Consider the following 21102-nt stretch of genomic DNA (forward strand, 5'->3'; position numbering starts at 1 on the left):
GATTCCACCATTTTCCTAAAGAAATGTTATTACATCAAGAAATAATTAACCACTAGATGAGCTTCAAATAGAGAGTGTAAATTGATTTAAAGTATGCCCTCTATAAACAGTATAGAGATCAAGATGTGCTTTTGATTTACATGTCTCAGACTGCTTCATTCAGCAATTCCCCTTGAAAGAGAACACTACTGCATCTGTTGCTAACTGCCCATCTAGCCCATGCCAGAACGTCCTCACGCGACATTGCTGGATATCTATGGCAGGCCAACAAGACCTACTTTCTACAATCTTTATCATCGTCAACCACGCACCTGCCATTACATGGAGCGCGTGCTCCTCAAAACTCTTGGAGGTCTTCGCTTCTCTACCACCGGAATTATATTCTCCATGAGCTGCATTACACCATTATGGATGATCGGTGATTCAGACTAACACAATCAAACTGTACAAGGACATAGATTCAATTTCAAATATGTATGAAGAGATATACTAATTGAGTTGAAACAGTTGGCCCAGACAATCACAAATCAGAACTGATAACTGATGTCTGTTAGTGGAATTCAATAGACTGCTCTTTTGAGATATGTTGTCAACCAACACTCCTGACAAAATATATATAATGTCTCTATCCAGAGGAGCCTTCACCTTCTCATCTGTATACTCTTGAGGCCTCTCGTTATGGTTTAACTTGTCAAGAATGCTAGGCATTAAAATCTAGCTCAGTGAGTTTGTCCAATTTGTGAGCATATACAAGCAAAGTATAGGTTCTACTAGTAACTAAACTATATACTTCTCTGCATCTTAAAACAATTACAAAGCCTTCCAAGCTTACTCCATCGAGGAAAACTGAATCACTGGTGTGCTTGTTAAGCTTCTATACAGAACTGTTGTGGCTTGTTAAGCTTCTGTAGTTAAGGCACCCTTTGTAATACCATACTGACGTTTCCTAAACATTTTCAGTTATTTTAGGGAGTCACTCTTCCTCACCACAAAATAATATACTCCTGCGTTGTACTCTATAAAATGTCTTATCTACATAACAGCCGTACTTACAAGTTTCCTGATACAATTTGATACCATTGAAATTTAATTTTAAACACATAACAAGCATGCATCTTGATATCACATGCATTTGTATTAGATCATCAATTGGTGAGCTGATAACTAACTACAGACAGATGATCAAACAAAGTGGATTAGAACAAACAGGTTCATGTATGTCAGTTCTCCCACTCTTATCTCAGACCAGTCAAAGTTGATTTCATCAAACAGATGTCCTTACAGCTAGAGTATAGTGATACTTGTGATTTAGATTAATGTAGAAACTTAAGCCACAAACAAATACATGTTAGAAATTAAAACAATTAGCAAGTAGGGTCAGCTGATTCTAAAACTTGATTACAGACAATCCTGGCCTAGATTTACAAGTGTGTAGCCGTAGAGACTTCATAAGCACATGGCCTAGAGAATACATTTACTTTAACCTGAAATTCATGGCAAAGTTAACCAATTGCTTACTCCAACAGAAACATATTGAAACGTATAACAGGTGCTAAAATGTCAACATATTCTCAGTTATCAAGAATCAAGAATGATGAATGAGGTAAACAATAACAATATCAATATAAATACATACCTGTTTGTATCTCTCCCTGTTCATTTCAGCCTGCAAATAAGAGTTTTATCAGAACCTTCTTCCTCATCAGAAAAAGTAATTAAAAGGTGAAAAAGGTTCAGCAATCTCCCCTAGAACAATAAAAACATACAGATTCTAGGTAAATAAATCAGAATGCAATATAAAGTTATCTACAACAAGTGCATCCCAACACAGAGAGAGAGGCACCTCTTGTCTCAAGAGCCTGGCATGTTCATCCTCTAGGGCAGTCACCTGAGCCTCCATCTCCACGGTATAAGCCTAGAAGCAAGCAAACAACAACGAAGCTTTATGCATTAAAAAAATAAAGCAGTGAAAGAATTACTCAATTTAAAAATTGGGGAAAAGCAAAAACAATAAAGAAATAACCTGCTTCCGCTCTCTGGACCTCGCAGCAGACTCCCTATTTTTAATCATACGTCTCTGCTTTTGCTGCGTCGCCTTATCCAGAGGCACTTCGTCCACCGCCACCCTCCTCTTCCCTCTCCCGCCGCCGCCTCCCACGCTCCCACTCCCAAACTCCATACCACCAATCACATTCTGCACGCATCCCGCCGGCGCAAACTGAGCCCCCGCCGGCGCAGGATTCACCATCACACCTTCCATTCCAAAACCCCCAACCGGAGGCGGCGCCGGAACCCCAACCTCCTCCTCGTTCACAGCCCCCGCCTTCGTCAGGAAAGCCTCCAGCGTCATCGCAGCCGCCTCTCCCCCGCCGCCGATGACGATATCCCTCCAAACCTCCTCCGTCGTCTTCACACTCCTCAATCCTCCGTCGCCGGGCAAAAATCCCCCCGCCGCGGCAGCCTCTCCGGCGCCGGCGTCGAAGGAGGCGGAATCGGGGCAGATGTTCCGGAAGATTTCGTCCATATTCATGGAGCCGAAACCCCTAGCTGGTTGATCGGAGTGGATATTTATGGAGGAGGGAGGGGAGTCACGCGGCAGATCCGAATTGGACGCGATCACCCTCGGCGACGCCATCAACATCAAATTCAAAACCGTTTTCACCGCTTTTCACGGAACTGAAAAATCGAGAAATTTCCTGATCCAATCCTACAGTGAGTGAGTTTCTATTGCGAGTCTAGGAATGGCATAGCATAGAGATGACCGGTAGAATAAAGCGAAGAGGAGAGAGAAATTGAGGGATGAAGATGATGAGAGTATAGAAAGCTATTTGTACTCGCTCATTTCAGATTGGCACCTAACGTCTTTTTTCACTTTCTGCTTTTCAGAAGTACTCTCTTTATTTTATTATGTCAGGTTGCATTCATTTGATATTCGATACAACTGCCATTTGTAATTAATGATGTTTCAAAATACATATAAAAAAAATCGCTAATTAAACTTGATGTTGACCCTTCTTCATAGTTTGATGCATTTTTTTACACAGGATTTAAGAACTTTGGATAGAGTAATATTTAAAAATTAAGTAGAAAGAAAATAACATAGGAAAGAAGAAGTAAGAGTGAAGAAAAGAAATGATAAAATTTACCCCAAAAAAAAAGATAAAATAAGTAGCTTGGAACAACACAAAAGGAATATACTACTCCATGGAGCAAGTAATTTGGACGGAATATATAAAATTTTATTTATGAAAAAGATTTAAATTTTGGAAAAAAAGGAGTTTCAGGTATATGAATTTTAAGAAAATCTTGAAAAAGTAGCATGACATAATACTCCTGTGATATTAGTAATAAATGAGATAAGCCAATGGCAATTAACTAATCTAAATACCCAAATTAGTTAACTACAAATATTCTGATATCATCAACCAGTGAATATTTTATAAGATTACAAAACGACAGAAGATCGTCCATGGAAGAGATGCTAAGAGCATTCCCAATGGAGGTGGCGAATTCTCGGCGATAAATCGCCGGTTATCGCCGAATTATCGCCGGCCATTGTGGCGAAGTCGGCGATAATTCGGCGATAATGTTGCCGTTGCTTCGCCGAGTGGCGTTCTAACGCCGGATTATCGCCGAGCGATCGCCGGCCACTGTGGCGACGCTCGGCGATAATCGGCGATAATTAAAATTTTTTTTTTTTTTTTTTGAACCCAACGGCTATTTTACATTCCACCCCTATAAATATTTCCTCCACTTCCTCCATTCATCACCCACAATCTTCATTCTCTCCATTTTCAATCTCTTCTCCCAATCTTCAATTTTCATCAAAATTATGAGCTTTTGGAAGAAAAGTTCCCGATCGGGTAAGGATAAGGGTAAGGGGAAAGAGTCGAGTTCACAAATTCCCAACACGGATGAAGCAAACGAGCAGTGGATGCAGTCGTTGTTGGCGATGGGTTCTCCTCCCGGCCAACTTCCATACGGGGGTCCGTCTCCTTTGCAGACTCCTCCGGCGCGGAGACTTTCTCCGTACTTCAACTCTGCCGGCAGAATGCCCTTTCCAGCCGACGATGTGTATCGGCCCCAGTTCGACACCCCCGGATCAACCCCAGGCGACCAAGAATCTCAGGCCGCGACACTGAGCGCGGAGGACTTCGAGGTGGAAGAAACGCCCACCGAGCCGCCTTCTAGGAGCGGGAGGGGGAAGGCGCCGGCGTCGTCGGCTGCGACTGATACGGGTTCCGATGAGAGGCCGAAGCGGGTAAGGACTACTTACACTCTGCAAGAGTCCGAGCTGATAGCCGACTGCTGGGCGGACACGTCACAGGACGCGGAGCGCAGCAACTACCAGACTGAGATCATATTCTGGGAGCGGATTGCCGCGAAGTACAGGAGCCACAAGACTGCCTCAATGAAGGACCATGGCAGCGAGGCGATCCGTCGGCATTGGGAGCGCCTCATGAGGGACTGCGGGCACTTCAACGGTATTTATTCTAACTTGATGACTCACATGACGAGTGGCCAGAACGAGCACATGGTCCGAGATGAGGCCATCCGGATGTATAGTAGCCAGTACTTGTCGACGAAGGGCTTCAAGTATTGGAACATCTACGATAAGCTGAAGGATCTCCCCAAATTCCGGACGGGAATGCACGACGCGCTGCACGGGAAATCGGTGCGCTCGCGACTTAGCGTTTCGGAGAGCGAGGGGAGCGCGGCCCACATCGACTTGAGTGGGGATGGTCCGCACGAGCGCCCGGAGGGAGTGAAGAAGGCGAAGGGGAGGCGGAAGGGGAAGGGCGCAACGTCGGAAGTCGCGTCGGAATCCGTCATCGACTTAGAAAAAGCCACTTATTCGAGCAATGTCGCCAATCTGACCCAGATGTACACGCTGTACTTCACCGGCGGCGGGACCCCTGAAGAAAAGGCGGCCCTCTGGAAATGCATCCAACACCTGCAGAGTACGCTGGGGCTCGATCCCGACGCCCCTCCGGCCCCTCCGTCTTAGATTTTTTTTTTTTAAATCTTTGTTTATTTGCGTTTTTTATTTGTAGTTTTTTTTTTCTCGTTGTATTATATTTTCCAATGATTAATACAACGATGAATTGTTCATTATTAGTCTATTTATTAAATACATTTGTAGGGAAAATTAAATAATATAAAAAATAATGATGTAAAAATGAAATGTTGAGTTAGGGAGAAATAAGGGAGAAATAAGGGAGAAACCAATGTAGCACTTGGCTAAAAACTGGGGATAAATTTTGGTGCTGATGTGGCGCTGATGTGGCAGGAGTTAGGGAGAAATAAGGGAGTTTTTAGGGAACTCCATTGGGAGTGCTCTAAAACATCTATGTCGAATAAAGGAAGACATATGAACAGCTCGGATATGCATCCTGACTTGGTGTATCAGTGCTCGAGGTGAAAAACGTACTCAGTCAGCCGCTGTAATTTACTATGATCCAGTTTCTGTTCAGTCACGACGGCCTGCTTCTTCACGGTGAGCATCCGGGATGCAGGATCCACAGTCCAGCCGTGTTGCAGTACATCTGCAAAGAGAGAGCAATAGCCGACTATTAATGAAACTCAACAGCAACATTTGTTTGACATCATTCAAACAATTGTTTAACTTTCAGATAAGTGATTGTCTAAAGCAATGGATGGAGCTTACAATTTGTTGCGTCCTCTTCACTCATTCCAAGGAAAAGTGCAGTATCTTGAATGCTTATGGTTGAATAAGCAGATTGTAGAAGTTCAAACATCCTTTTGGTGTACATTTCTGCAATAATTTAGACATGAGCATTAACGATAAATGTATGTTCCGGTAATCATAGTTGATAAGCAGCAAAATGATTACATAATGTGCTAAGCGTCCTGTAAAACCTCCTCTACACTAGTACAAGAATCAACAGAGAGTGAGAGAGTACAACAAAGATCTAAACTCTTGATGCAAGATTGAAGTCTCTGTTTAATCACAAGGAATAGTCGCCAAATCGCCTTGCATTGTGTATTCTTTATATGCATATAGATCAATGACATATAGGACAAAGGAGATCAACCTGCAAGAGGCTCCCGATAATCGATATAGTGTCATCCAATGTGGTATAGTAGTTCGTTATGCTGTTCACTATGTTGTACTCCTACTAATACTCATAATAAAGGTCTTAGCAACCCATTTCCTTTTAAAGTTTGACAGTCATACTCATTTCAACATTATCCCACACAAAAGGACACTAGAAAGCAATATAAAGTCACTTATTCACATAAAGTTTCTGGTAATCCATATCAGTAGTGCAAGAATCATTATCATAGGTCACTATCTTGATATTGGCATCACATATGAAAGAGGAATGGAACTCCTACACTTATACAATAATGACTGAGTGATATGAAAAGACATAAAAAATGAATCATGAAAGAACCATGAGTATGTACCACAATCTGCACAGTTTCAGAAGATCAAATGTATCTCAACAGAGCAAGATAGCATAGGTTTCTACTGTAGATCAATTGATGGCATAAGAAAACATAGTTGATTTTAAGGCTAAAGAAGGAAGTATGCATATAGTTTTCCTCATTACGGCCACATACTCAACAGAAACAGCTCAATGTACCACAGCAAATCAATGGAATCTCCAACACAATACACAATGCAATTAATTCTTTTCACTAAGGAAAGTAGCTGAGAACATGAATAGGAGTACTAATTTAGTTCACATACACAAACTCACCAGAGAAAGCTGCCATGATTCCCTGACACTGTGGACTCCAGATAAACTCACGAATAGCCTCATGAACACTAGCATAATCCTTGATCCACAGCCTCTGCCCAATTTTCCACGCAGCTGATACTTCTGGCTGGCTCTCTTTCACTGCTAAAGGTATCTTCTTCCACAAGAACCTTGCGCTATTACTGTATAGCACAATCACAGTCACAATCGGCACCATCGCCAGCACACCACGGCAACCAGATCAACATAATCAAACACAAACAACATAATCACAACAAATTTCTCCAATTTAAAAAATTACATGTCATTGACGTAGATGTGACCGATTAGATGAATGGCGTAAGGCCAATCTTCCTGATACGAGACGCCCTCAGATGCAGCCTGCGATCGGCGAAAGATGAAAGTGATTAGCGATAGAAAGCTAGGGTTTGCAGCGGGGAATAGGGTATGCTTGTAAATTACCTGGAACATGAGAGTGTCACATATGTCTGCGACCTTGTCGTAAGACTTGAACGCGAGTGCTTCATTCAGAGCGGAGAAATCCATTAATGGCGGCGCCGGTGCAACAGGCGGTGGTGGTGGAGCTCTGTTTCTCTCAATCTGGTGGTGGAAAGTGCAACCTTTATTTGGGCTAATGGGTCGAAAGATGTCTACAATACTGGGCCGGATTGTCATGATAGTATTTTTAGTACTACTACTATTCTTTCTTGGAGATTATTAAGTGATTTTGATTAAAAATATTAATATGAATAAGGTCTGCAAGAAAAAAATGGTTTATTAATCCTGAGTATATGTTGGGAAAATTCAAAAGATAGGTTTTTCTCAATGAATATTAATACTTCGTCTCCCACAATAAGAGTCATGTTTTGTCATTTCGATCCGTCCCATAATAAAAATTATATTTCACTTTTATCATAAATGGTAAATAAACTTCACATTCCATCAATTTATTTCACTCACATTTTATTATAGTACTATAAAACTATTATATATAAGTGAGACTCATATTCCACTAACTTATTCAACCTACTTTTCTTTACATTTTTCAAAAGAGCAATGATAAACAACCAAATTTTGTACAACCAAAATAAAGTTATATTAATAATTTGATGTATTAATTATATATTAAAATTATAAATATAGTAAGTGGATAAGTTAAAAAGACTTATTAGCCTTTAACCTCATTTTTTATATTTATATTTGAATTTTCTTTCTATTATTTTTAAAATTTGAATTAAAGTAGGCACTAGTTACATTTATAATTCTAAAAAAATAAAAAAATTATAAAAAATCATAAATATATAACCACAATATTATGCACTTTCCATGTACTATATATGTATCTAATATTTTAATTAAATTCATAAATAAACCTATTTTTTTGTCAAATAAACAAGAATTTGTTTGTACAAAATTTGGTCACATAGATTTATTGTTTTCGAAAACTTGTACTATAACCAAATAGAATTCTTATTGTGTGTTGGGTGAGGTATAAATTTATCTTATTTTGATTATAATAAGCCTAATATTTCTGTATATATGAACACAATAATTGGGTTTTTTCTCGAAATATTGCATGATTCCAATACTTTAGTATTTATACAACGATTTTTATTATAAAATCGGATTAATTATAAAACGAGGATTTGATGTGTGATATGAATGAATCGTCATTCTTAATCGATATCGTGCCTTTTTTTTATAGTATCTTATTCCTTTTTCTCCCCAAATGATACTTGATGATATTATAAAAAATGGGTATAAGAGCATCCTTAACGCTACGGGGCTGGGCCGCAACTCGCGAGTCCCGGCCCGAAATCGGCGTTGGAGCTAGAAGCGTCACGGCTCGGGACGGTCCCGAGGACGCAGTTGCGTCCCTGGGCCGCTCCCGAGTCTCATCCCGGCCTGACGTTATTCGTGCCCGTGCCGCATCTCTTGCGTCCCGTCCCGGCATTAATTGCGTTCGGGCCGGGCCGCAAGTCCCCATGATTTTTTTTTTGTTTGCCTATTTATACACTTGATTTGCTCCATTCTAATATTCTTCCCCACAAACTCACTCTCAATCCTCTAGCATTTCAACACTTTTGAGTTCTATGGATTAGTTTAATAGCGACCAACGCCAGATGGACGATTTCGTCAACTCCCAGAACTGGCAATTGCCGCCGACACCCGATCCAAATGCAACGCCTAGTCCCGGGTTGCCTACCAACATGGACATGGAATCGCCAGTTAGCACTGATGAGTACGAGATCAACGATATGGAGCCCGCTCAAGGGAGGGGCAAGGGCAAGGGTAAGGTTGCCGATGAGGATGGGCCGAAGAAGTATAGTCCGCAGGAGACAATGTGGTTGGCCAAGAACTTTGTCGACGTCTCCGAGGACGCTGTGATCCGGCAACCAGCAAACCGGCAAAGTGTTCTGGCAACGGATTGTAGAGAAGTACAACGCTGGTCGACCTAACGACTCGTTCGAGCGTACCTACGTGAAGCTACGCAAGCATTGGGGTCGGGTCCAGGCGGAGATGAACAAGTGGAATGGCAAGTGGACTAACGTAGTCCGGATGTGGCCGAGCGGGCATATCGAGATGGACCTTGTGGACAAGGCCAAGGAAGATTTCTTCGCTGACGGGAAGAAGCACTTCAAGTACTTCGACGTTTGGAAGCCTGTTGAGAAGAGCCCGAAGTACACCGGTGGGGTAGAAGCGGCAACGAAGAGAACCAAAGTTTCCACCGCCGGACACTACTCTTCGAGCGAAGGAGGTCCGCCAATCGACCTCAACGTGACAGACGACGACTTCTTCCTCTCATCTCCTGGTACTCAAAGCCGTCCGATAGGCACAAAGGCGGCAAAGAGGAAAACAAAGAGGAAGGCAACTGCGAGCTACTCCGCTATGCCGCCGCCACCGCCGCCAATCCTTCATGGACAAGATATCAGACTCTATGTCGAATATGAGTATTACGTTGCGGATGGGCCTGCTGACGGAGTTGACATCGAGGGATACCTCGTCAATGTCTGAGTACGAGCTCGAATTGCACCGTGAGATGATCGAATACCTTCGCGCACAAATGAAGAAAAAGTAGTTCTTTTTTCTAGGATTTGTAATTTTATTTTTTTTTCTAGGATCTGTATTTTTCTTTTTCTAGGATTTGTAATTTTCTTTTTCTATTTTCTGACTGAACAATGAATTTTCCCGATTTTAATTGTTCAATGTATTCTATTTTACGAGTAAAATATGTTGTAGTTGTGAATAGTGCAAATGAATAGTTGTGGCCCGAGTTGTGGCATGCGGAGTTAATGGAGTTGTGGCCTGAGTTCTCAAATTTAGGGGAATGATGACGTGGAGGGGACTTGCGGCCCAAATCCGAGATGGGGTTAAGGATGGCCTAAAAGGTTTACTCGAAGCCCCACATGTCAAATGGAGTATTACTTCCCATGTGAGATTTTTACCATTGAACATAAGCAGTTTTTATTTTCCAATTCTTTCCCCTTTTTTGGTTATGGGGAAAGGAGTACAAAATTAGCCAATTTGATTGTTGATTTTTTTTACAATGAACCAAGGTACTCAAGATGTTTTTTTCCCCTTTCATGTGTGTCAACCTAGTAGTACAACAATCAATTACTGTATTTTACGAGTAAAATAGGTTGTAGTTGTGAATAGTGCAAATGAATAGTTGTGGCCCGAGTTGTGGCATGCGGAGTTAATGGAGTTGTGGCCTGAGTTCTCAAATTTAGGGGAATGATGACGTGGAGGGGACTTGCGGCCCAAATCCGAGATGGGGTTAAGGATGGCCTAAGAGGTTTACTCGAAGCCCCACATGTCAAATGGAGTATTACTTCCCATGTGAGATTTTTACCATTGAACATAAGCAGTTTTTATTTTCCAATTCTTTCCCCTTTTTTGGTTATGGGGAAAGGAGTACAAAATTAGCCAATTTGATTGTTGATTTTTTTTACAATGAACCAAGGTACTCAAGATGTTTTTTTCCCCTTTCATGTGTGTCAACCTAGTAGTACAATAATCAATTACTGAGAACAACAAAGGTTTCGGATTGCTTTGTTTTGGGCTTAGTTAAAATGAAATTTTATCAATTTTCAAGATCATTAAAAGAAATACAAGTATTTTTTAATGCTCATTTTCATTCAAAGAGAAGATTATAAATGTGGGGAGGTTCGGCAAAGGAATCAAGAGCTAAACTTTGGACCTAAATCTAGAAGACATAAAAAATTGACATAGTTAGGTCTAGCTACAATGGAATATGTCGAGTACCTCTAAGCAAAATACAGCATAATTTGACCTATTTTCACCCCTCTCTAAAAGAAATACTCATATGTAATAAAATCCATGGAAAACTGTCACGACCGCATTTTGCTAAGGATGGCGAAAACGGGTAAACCGCGACTAATAAGAGGGATTTAAGAAGCGGGGAAAGAAAAGGGCTAGAACTTGAGAATTTCACAAGGCCAAGTCAATTGATATCATAGAAGCCAAGTATTTCATTACATGGTCTTGAAAACAGAATAGACATCTCTTCAAATAAATCAGAGTTGATAGTGAGATTCTACAATTCTCACTTCACAAAAGAGCAGCGGAATAAGTCCTTACTAAACGGCTTCGTGTATGAAGACACGAATCGTGAGAGATCAACTTGATAACATCGACTCCGATCATCACTCCATCCTCCTGACGTTCAACCTGCACATTTATAAATACATGCAGGGCTGAGTACTTGGTGTGATGGGGTTTGGTGCCCCTTGCACAGCGGAAGACTTGTACAAATAAATAAATCAGATACGGATCTATTTGACCGATTATGCGATTAATCAATTCACATGTTAAACAGATAATTGCATGCTAGAACGCAAATAATTCATGCTCATAGAAAGTAAATCCTAAAACATGAATTCTACGGTTTAGAGTTACCGATTTGATTCTCCAAAGAATCGTCGATTGCTCGCGCCTTCTCCACGTGATGATCTTCAATACTAGACCACGGATCTTCTGACTGGTTCCCGAACTGTATCTCGATATCAGGGTGGGCTGATCTTATCAAAATACTAGGACTCGAATAAAGAAGACAGAAGAAATCCTTTTGGGAAAAAGAGTAGAATTCGAAAATTCCTACAGCTGGGAAGCTGAAATTTTCGAAAATTACAAATAATGAAATTGTAATAATTCTGTCTCCTTTATTCTCCTATTTATATTAAGTTCCTTTTGGGCCCAGACAGGGATCTATGGAAGGTTTTGGATATGGGCTCGCCCAATTAGCTTTTTACTAATTAAATTGAACCCACAATTTAATACAAGCTTATATTGGAATATTACGAGCAGCCACTACAGAAGTAATATTGAACTCTCCCCATCCAAATCCGAAATTATAAGTAATCCGGGTTTCCACTTTTATTATTTATTTCCCGCGCTTAAGATATAAATGTCCATTAATTAATCAATGTCTGCTATGGACTTAATTAATTAATATCTTATTAATTCCAAGAGTGGACATAGCAAGAAACATTTATTTATTATTCATAGAGTAATAAAACTCCAACTGGCCAGTTTTCCGAATAATAAAACCTTGTTCGAGCTCCTCTTGAGGACATTATCAAACGAGACTCACCTCGTGCATGTTTCAACATAATAGCAATCCTAGCACCGCTAGATATTAATCACCACTACCCAATATATCAGGATTATTGGGTTACGAAAAACCCGCACCATTTGATAAGTCAAAGTAGTACATAATCAATACCGTATGCTCAATGCTAACATATGTAGATTAAGAAATAACATTTTATCAAGACCTAGTCTTTCAGTAGATAGCATAAAGATACGTCTTGCTGTTAGATCCGTTCAGTGCTATACCACACCAATGTCATCTTATTTCAGTAAGGCTTAGAAATATGCGGACTGACATTGCAACCTTTCACGATAGGTAGTCTAAGCCTATCTAGGTTGTGAAATTCTTCTTTTTCTTTTGCAAAGCATTGCATAGATCTGACCGTGTTACCTTAAAGTGGACGACGCCCACAACCGGTCTACTAAGCAAAAGACTTAGACTTTGTTTACTTCTTATGCATTTAAATGTTTATAAAACATCTTATAAATGCACAAGCAAACACAATGTAATAATAATAGTGATTCTATTCGTGCGGAACTGCTCGAATAATACTGAATCAGGTTAAAAGTGGATTATAGAGTTTTACGTATACAAGCAAGATTCTATTCGAGCGAAACTTGCTCGAAACATGCTTTTCAGTATACCAAACCTAACATTGGTGTACTCAGTGGACACGTGCCGAAAACAAAACATACATTATATAGTTGTCAAGCCATCACAGTAACACACGAGGGTTTTCTTAAAAGGCCCGAGCTTACTAAGTTCTTTTGTGAGCTAAAAGTTCGACTGCAGACTAGGTTCTGTCATAAATCCTAACTTATCATTCATCATTCATCATTCATCATTCATCAATCATCATTCATCATCATCATTCATCATTCATCATTCATCAATCATCATTCATCATTCATCATTCATCATTCATCATTCATCGTTCATCGTTCATCGTTCATCATTCATCATTCATCAATCATCATTCATCATTCATCGTTCATCGTTCATCATTCATCATTCATCATTCATCATTCATCATTCATTCCAGTCAAGTGTTGCTCCAACGGTCACCCATCATTCCATGACAATCCAATGACAATCTATGACAATCCAATGACAATCCATTCCATGACATTCATCAAAAACAAAACATTTATGGCATGACAACAATTTGAAAAGAATCATAGCTCCATTTTGAGAAAAGATGATTTTTCATAATTTCGCAAGTATTTGATTTATATCCACACTAGTGTGCTGGATAAAGAAAGCCCACCTGATATGCTTATTCTTCAATTCAATTATTCGCCTTGACCTCACTTGCCCTTTGAGCATTTTATCCTTTGAAAATAAATAGCGCGACGCGCTAATTAGTATTCGAACTATTTCTCCTTAGAAAGAATGCATGTACCCTATGGCATAGCACCTATATCCTTAGTCTTGTCTCATAGAATCTCTAGTCCTTTCTCGGGCTTCATTACCTTGTAGAATTTATTAATTCACTTTACTAAGTTCGGAGGAGTTCCATTATCTTTAAAATAATTACTTGAGCATTTAATATGGATTCTTGGAAAATCCCTTCTTAAATCTTTTCCTTGAATTTTCTTAAGGCCGCCCTTGGCGTCGCAGGGCGACGCCGGTCGGCTTTCGCGTCTCCCACTTTACTACTTTATTTTCCCGAAATCTAAATAAATTATTTGGAAATTAACTTATCAACTTTCGGGCTCCAGCTCGATATTTTCCATTTTCGGGAACTTAGTAATTCATTCGGGAATTAATTAATCGAGCTCCATCCCCATTTCCTTAAATTAATCCCATCCAACAAATAGCTTCTCAAGTCCTACAAATAAGAATTTTCAGCCCAAACAATTACACAACAGTGGCCCACCTTTTCTCCTTTTATTTACGAAGGCCCAATTCAACATAAATTCCTTGGCCCAATTCTTAATTAAAAATCAGCAGTACTCCCTTCCCATCGTGACTTTCCTTTCCCCAACTCTCACATTTCCATTTCCAAAATCAAAACCCCTCTTTGAACAAGGCAACGGCGGCGGCTACCCTTCCATCTCGGCGACCGGCGATCTTCGCCGCCCTCTGCGTCGCCGCCCCCGTCACCTCTCTCAAATTCCCCATCTCTTTTCCAATTTATCCCAGATTCATCAAATTTCACCATCCCTAAATCAATTTCAGAGGCGGCGCCTTTCCTCTCCGGCGAAACCGCCTCTCCGCGGCGCCGGAGCTACACCAGCTCCGCCTTCTCTCTCGAGTTCGCACCTCGTCTCCTTTCCTCTCGGCGGGATCGCGCCTCGCCTGCGTCGCCGGGCGAATTCGCCAATGGCAGCCCGTCGGCTCCAAGCTCGCAGCTGCTCCTCCTCGGCGGCCTTGACTCTGCCGGTTCTCCATTCGGTGAAGTCCCGGTTAGGAAGAAGGCGCCGCCTCTCCCTCCGTCGGCTTCCCTCTCTCGCTCGGCGGCCTCACCGCACCGCCGCCGACGTCGCTCGCTGTCGGCCTCGGCAAGGATGCCGTCGTCCGCCTCGCCCCTGCTGCCGCCGTGATCCGCAGCTTCTCTGCGGAAGTTCTTCGGCTCCGTCGACATTCGCCGTCGCCCGGTCGCCCCTCCGCCTAAGCTAAGTCCTCTCCCCCTACCCCTTACTCCTTTTTTGTGTTATGGCAGTAGCTTATTTTTGGAAAAGAAATTCTCCATTGGAGTCTTGTGTGGCTTATGGTGATATATTGCTCAAATTGAAATCTTGCTAAGTTCTTGCTTATGATACCATGCCACTGAATTCATATGGAGGGGGGTATCATGCGGCTATCTCTAATTTGCATAGCTCTAAGCTCTTGAGCTTCAACTTAGTGTTACATGATTGCTATTGTTTTCATCCTTGCTGTGAGGATCCTATGAAAATTCTAAGTTCTTGTGCTAGCTATTCGTTGTTCTACATGATGCGAAGAGTGTTGGTATTGAGGTTGTTGGGATTACCTTAAAGTTGAATCCTCCTCGGTGGTGGCTGTCCTTGCCGTCACCACTCGCTGCCCCTCTCCCTCCTCCTTCGCTGCTCTCCTTATGGTGTTGTGTGGAATTGTGATGATGAAAGTGATGGTGGAGGAGGTGAGGAGATGGCTCCTATATAGTGCTAAGCTATTGGAAGCTAGGTTTGAGACTTGGAGCCAAAGGCTCCTATTTTGGGCTTGTTAGCTCTCTTATTTTCGAGCTTGATGATTGTGAGATTCTTGCCGTTTTGGTGATGGTGGCTGATCTTCTTGGCTGATTTCTCGGCTTTGATCGACGGGGAGATGAGAGTTTGTCTCATCTTCTACTTTTGGGCTTGTGTAGGAGCTCGCTCTCCAATGCCCCTTTGTCTCGACTCCCTTTTGATGTTAGAAGAGATGGTGACCAAGATTTTCTTACCTCATGCTCTATCTTGTAGCTCTTCTAGCTATATTACCCATTAAATGTTCCATCTCTTTATTTAGCTTGTGCTTCCCTCTCTCTTTACTTGTGTGTCACTTTCTAACCCCAATTTGGTGTAAACTTTGTAGGTACATGGAGGCATTCTTGGAGCTTGTGGAGGCCGAAAATCGAGAATGATGGGAATGAGGGAAACACTTAGATTTAGTTGCTCTATTTGGCTAGTATCCGAATATTGTAGTTTGACATCTTTGAAATGCTAAGTTGTAGCTTTCACTTTTGTATTTTCCACATGTAACTATTATGTAGCAAAATCTCACACCTCTCAATAAGATTGTATAGCCCTTTTCCATTGTGTAGCCCTTTACCATTAATCTCTTCAATATATGTAAATCCTCTTCATAAAGTATTGTGCTAATTTATTCTCTTTTTCTTCTTCCAATAATTGTAGTTTACAAACTTAAATTTCTTGCACTTTAATTCCAATTGTCCTTTCGTAATTTTTTTTTATACTCTAAAACTAGTGCACGAAAACTCGGGATGTTAAAAAAACCATCCAATTAAAAAAAATATATGATGTGATTTTTTAAGAACACGTCTTTATATTTATATTACTCCATATACATATCACCTATAATATGGTACTTTAAGGAGAATTCATACAATTATAGCTGAGAATCAAAGAAATAAGAAAAATATTTTCAACTCTACCTAGCACTTATTCGACAACCCCCTACTTCTCATTGTCAAAAAGCTAGAGTGTTTAAGATGCATTAAATATGGCATTCAAACCTAAAGAACCATGCTATTTCAAATGGGATTGCAGAGACCAAGCACTTGATAAAATTTGTTACATCATTGATTCGATTCAGTTGAGTGACCAAGCACTCAACTTCAACATTCAAGCACTCAATCTGTTATCTGGCAAAAGCAAATGATATTGGATATATTCAAAAGGGAATGTTTGGTAGTATATCATATACAATGTTGAAAACTATGTCTCTAATGTATAAACAGAGAGACTCACAATCCATATGAAACACAACTGCTAGCTATAAAAACTAACCTTAACCATGATCCCAAATATATGCAGAAAGCAGGGAACTATTGAGCTATGCCGAAAAGCTAAACTTGATAGTTTGGAATGAAAGAATGTAACCTCGAATTATTTCATCAGCCACCACCAGCAACGCGATAGTTCATAGCACTGTTCGACTGAAAATTCTGCAACTTAGTCCTACACTATTTTCCAAACTGATAAACCACCAATTCCACAAGTTATCAAGCTGTTCTGTTTTCCGATCACTAATATCGTATTGAAAAGTTATTCATTAAGTTCGATAGCACCAAGAAGACCCCACAAGATCATGCCTCCGACTGACTAGTCTCTATGACTGATATCTCCTTCTCCTAATGCTGAATATTACAAGGTAGTTTCATACTCAGCCAAGGATATATATAACTTGCAATGCACTATCAACACCTCAATACTTGTAAATAAATACATGTGGATGAATTTAAACATACCAGAAAACAAAGATGGAGTCTCTAAACCATATTCTAAAGTGCCTTTTCAAGGCAGAATTTCAAAATTGTACCTGACCTCAAAATCATCAAACAAGCTAGCAGCATTTCCACTACGAACCCTTCCTCTCCCGCCTTTCCTCCTCTCGTAGTCAGCATCATCCGTTGGCAACTCGTGCCTGCACACAGGGCACGTGTTCCTCATACTAAGCCACGGCAGAATGCAGTCCCCATGGTAGAGATGGGAACAAGGCATCCGAGTCACCTTCTCCCCAATCGCAAACTCATCCTTACAAACAGCACACACGACCACGCTATTGTTCTGCTCAACATCCGCCTTTGTCAGCACCAACGAAGGCAGCTTCTCGACCGCAGATTTTGCAGCCGGGGGGCTGCCTTTCGACGCGTTGTCATTCTCCACCAACTGCCCGAAAAGGGCATCGTATTCCATTGCCAAGATATAATCATCTGGAAGATTAGTATGCGGAAGAGATTCAACTTCACCCCCATTGATGATGCTGTTTTCTCCAGGAATCTCGAATTCGAGATTTCTCTCTAGGTTATTGACTGCCAACAGCACTTCCCATCCTATATTCCGCCCTACCTCTACACCATCACCATCACCACCACCTAAATCCGAATTATCAATATCCGAGGAGGAAACATTGGATGAAACCGAGATTTCTTCGATTCGATTAATCACCATATTCAAATTCTCCCTCTCATCAAACTGAACCCTCTCACTAACCTCCTCCCATTCAAATTCCTCTCTTTCATTGTCACCAGCGTAATACCTATGATTCCTAACCCCAAACAAACTATCATCCTCATCATCATCATCGTCGTTAGTAAAGCCAACATTTACCTCGAATTCCTCGGTATCCGACTCCGAATCCATGCTGACAACCCGCAGACCCGGTCCGAATCCGAATTCCATGCCCGGATCCTCCACCCGGCGCGAATCGAGCTCCCAAATCAGATCCTCCGCCGGATGAGGGTGGCGCGGCTCGAACAGATCTGTGACGTAATTCATCTGGTCGTCGTCTTCTTCGCCTCCGAAGAAGAAGCAATTGGGGTCCTCGTACTCGCAGCCCCCCGGATTCTCGGGCTCTAAGTTCAAATCGAACCCTAGATCGAACGACGTCGCGTAGTCATCGAAGAGAGACGGATTTGAGGAATTGTGCGGCGGGGAGAATGAATCGAAGACGAATGGATGCGCCTGATTGAAGAATTCGTCTTCCTCGTGCACGGCTTCTTCTAGGTGGGACACAATGGTAGTCGCGATGGATCGCCGGTATGCCGGCGGTGACTGCCGGCGCCGGTGGAGATTGGAAACCTCTGCCATAGAGAAATTGATGCGTGGTTTCGGTTTCTGAATTTTTTTTTGGGCTGAATTGAATTTAAATTTATTTAATTCATTTGTTTTCGTTAGTTGTGGATTAAAATAGGTGTGTTTTATTTACTACTTTCCTCGGTCTTTCTTTATACTCCTTGACTGCTTCTCCAATTAATGATTAAGTATTAAATAATTATTTTTCTAACTCCAAAATAAATTACTCCATCCGTATCAGATTTGTAGTAACATTTTGTCATAAAAGTCTGTCCCACATTTGGAGTAACATTTAGAATTTACCATATTTGCACAAAAAATTTTACCCCATTATTCACTAAAATTACACCCAAATGTCATTATCTATATTAAAATAAATCAAAACAAAAATAAAAAACCAAAAAGTCAAAGAGGGACTCACCTTCAACCAACTCATTTCATTTATTACACACTTCATCATCCCACTTCATTTATTACACACCCTATCATCTCACTCCACTATCTCATTTCATTTATTACACATTTCACATCTCACTTCATTAATTACACACTTTACCAATTCTTTAAAATTCGTGTCATAACTAAATGTTACTACAAATGTGGAACGGTGGAACGGAGGAAGTAATTTTATTCCGTGAAATTGTAATACTCCTATAAGGCTATAATCTATATATAAATGGTGCATGAGCATCATCTCTTTTTATTGACTTGGCATGAATTTTTTTATTTTCCTTTCTCCACTTGGAGAGGTAAAGTGTCAAGTAATTTCCCTATCGATATGATATAAATAAAATATTTTGGTTATTATTTCTTGCAAGAAACAAATTGGTTGATGGTTGGTTTTAAAATGGTCCCATGGCAGCTTTAAATATTAATTTGGGCACTTTCAAATGTATTGTTGGGAATTTTTACAACTTAATTCAAATTAATCAAACAAGATTTTCGGTTCGATAGATTGGAAAATAAATTGTGGCAGTGGGCTTTTATAAAGCCATAACGTAACGTGGGCCGTTATGCATCCTCACAAAAAAAAAGAGTGATGGGTTTTCATTTCTTAGCCACAATATTTATTTACGTCGCATAGTACGTTTTGGACTTTCAATTTGCCAGTAATTCCACAACAGCCTCAAACTCCAGAATATTTGCAATAAGATTCAATATCTTTATAGAATTTCAATAATAATCTAATCTTTGAAGATGAGCATAAATTATCTCTATTGTTTCTTCAGTACGAGGTAAAATTAAATTGTGCGTATTTTGAATAAGAGCAAAAATGATCTAAATGTACAAATCAAATAAAGTGGAAATTCCTTAGAACGAGCATAAACTTTAAATAAAGAGTAAGTCAATCGGCTCCCTAAAATGATCCCAAACTTTTAAGGAATAACTATACAACTCCTTGAAATGAGACTAAATTTTCAATGAAAATTGAAACTTTTAACTTTGTATTTCTCACACTAATCAAAATTGAGTATTAAAAAGTCCGATGAGGATTGTTGTAGAAAAGATCAGAAGAAGAAGAATCAAACCAAGGCGAACTTTACTAAATAAAACAAATAAAAAATTAATATAAATAAAAAAAAAAAAATATACTCCCTCCGTCCCAACTAAATTGAGTCGTATTCATTAGCGGATCCAGGAATTTATATTCGGGGGACGAGTCATATGATAAATCATTATATAACATACCAAAAATAAAAACTAATAGTACTAAAAGAAATATATTTTGAAATATATTTATATTCGGCTAGGTTTTTGGAATTTTAGTTAGAATAATTGATTTTTTAGCTTTTATTAACTTCCTTTCATAGCCGAATAGGAGTAGTCGAATAGGAATAGGGGTACATTTTAATATAAAATTAAAATTTTCTATATATATGCATAATAGTACTAATTTTTTTTTTTTGGTCATTCGAACCCCCTTGTTACCACCTCCCTCCGCCATTGGTCGTATTCCTTTTTGGGATGTGACAACTAGGTCGAGTCATTTCTTTTTTTGACAAAAAAATAAAACATTCAATCACGTTACTTTATTCCATCACCTACTTTACCCCTCTCTTAATTTCCGTGCCTAAAAGTTTTGATTCAATTTAGTTAAAACGGACGGAGTAATAATTATTTACTCCATATTAACGAAAAATGAAATATGAGAGTATATAAATAACCGGAATAATTAAAATATAAAGAGAAAACGAGAATCTATGTCGTGTGTGTTGTGTAAGCAAAATAGTGCAACCTAGAGCAATTATTGGGAGTGGTGATAGCGAGAGTAGTAGGGATTGATAATAACGACAATCACTAGATTGCTTAAAATGGAAGCCGTGGGTTTAATTGGATATTATTATTAGTATTAGGTTGGCTGAAATCCATAATACAACATCTAATCAATGCATAAAAAATGGGTCGAACCAAGTCTGGCCAAGTGGGGGAAGTAAAAGATGAGATAGACTCCCTAATGAAGTGATCATCGACTCAATTATCTCTTATGAATCATGAATAAACA

At 40.1% G+C, this 21102-nt stretch overlaps 4 protein-coding genes across 8 annotated transcripts; 1 reads left to right on the forward strand and 3 right to left on the reverse strand.

The window, feature by feature from the left end:
• Positions 1–57: 57 nt before the first annotated feature.
• LOC125205775 (bZIP transcription factor 12-like) lies at positions 58–2935 on the reverse strand. Of its 3 annotated transcripts, none has more exons than XM_048104888.2 (4): positions 2024–2935; positions 1844–1915; positions 1637–1666; positions 58–442 (listed from the first exon to the last, which is right to left on the reverse strand). In XM_048104888.2, exons 1-4 carry the CDS (start codon positions 2639–2641, stop codon positions 398–400), a joined length of 765 nt encoding a protein of 254 aa, XP_047960845.1. In that variant the 5' UTR covers positions 2642–2935; the 3' UTR covers positions 58–397. The 3 variants fall into 3 exon arrangements, with proteins under 3 accessions (XP_047960845.1, XP_047960842.1, XP_047960844.1); XM_048104885.2 differs by having other exon boundaries at positions 58–392; positions 2024–2925; XM_048104887.2 differs by lacking the exon at positions 58–442 and adding an exon at positions 1180–1484.
• A 385-nt stretch (positions 2936–3320) lies between these two features.
• On the reverse strand, positions 3321–7378 carry LOC125204518 (COP9 signalosome complex subunit 8-like). Its single transcript, XM_048103196.2, has 6 exons — positions 7191–7378; positions 7030–7109; positions 6729–6910; positions 5669–5776; positions 5340–5546; positions 3321–3481 (listed from the first exon to the last, which is right to left on the reverse strand). Exons 1-5 carry the CDS (start codon positions 7272–7274, stop codon positions 5407–5409), a joined length of 594 nt encoding a protein of 197 aa, XP_047959153.1. The 5' UTR covers positions 7275–7378; the 3' UTR covers positions 3321–3481; positions 5340–5406.
• A 1473-nt stretch (positions 7379–8851) lies between these two features.
• On the forward strand, positions 8852–9743 carry LOC125206851 (glutathione S-transferase T2-like). Its single transcript, XM_048106071.2, has 2 exons — positions 8852–9166; positions 9216–9743. Exons 1-2 carry the CDS (start codon positions 8852–8854, stop codon positions 9741–9743), a joined length of 843 nt encoding a protein of 280 aa, XP_047962028.2.
• Positions 9744–16662: 6919 nt separating this feature from the next.
• LOC125205683 (uncharacterized) lies at positions 16663–18688 on the reverse strand. 3 transcript variants are annotated; one of them, XM_048104751.2, is made up of 2 exons: positions 17349–18688; positions 16663–17161 (listed from the first exon to the last, which is right to left on the reverse strand). In XM_048104751.2, exons 1-2 carry the CDS (start codon positions 18612–18614, stop codon positions 17156–17158), a joined length of 1272 nt encoding a protein of 423 aa, XP_047960708.1. In that variant the 5' UTR covers positions 18615–18688; the 3' UTR covers positions 16663–17155. The 3 variants fall into 3 exon arrangements, with proteins under 3 accessions (XP_047960708.1, XP_047960707.1, XP_088917950.1); XM_048104750.2 differs by having other exon boundaries at positions 17344–18688; XM_089061824.1 differs by having other exon boundaries at positions 16663–18688.
• Positions 18689–21102: the final 2414 nt, after the last annotated feature.

Source organism: Salvia hispanica, chromosome 6, assembly GCF_029641045.1.
Source record: "Salvia hispanica isolate PSC_SH4W2 chromosome 6, Shi_PSC_v1, whole genome shotgun sequence".
Classification (NCBI taxonomy): Eukaryota; Viridiplantae; Streptophyta; class Magnoliopsida; order Lamiales; family Lamiaceae; genus Salvia; species Salvia hispanica.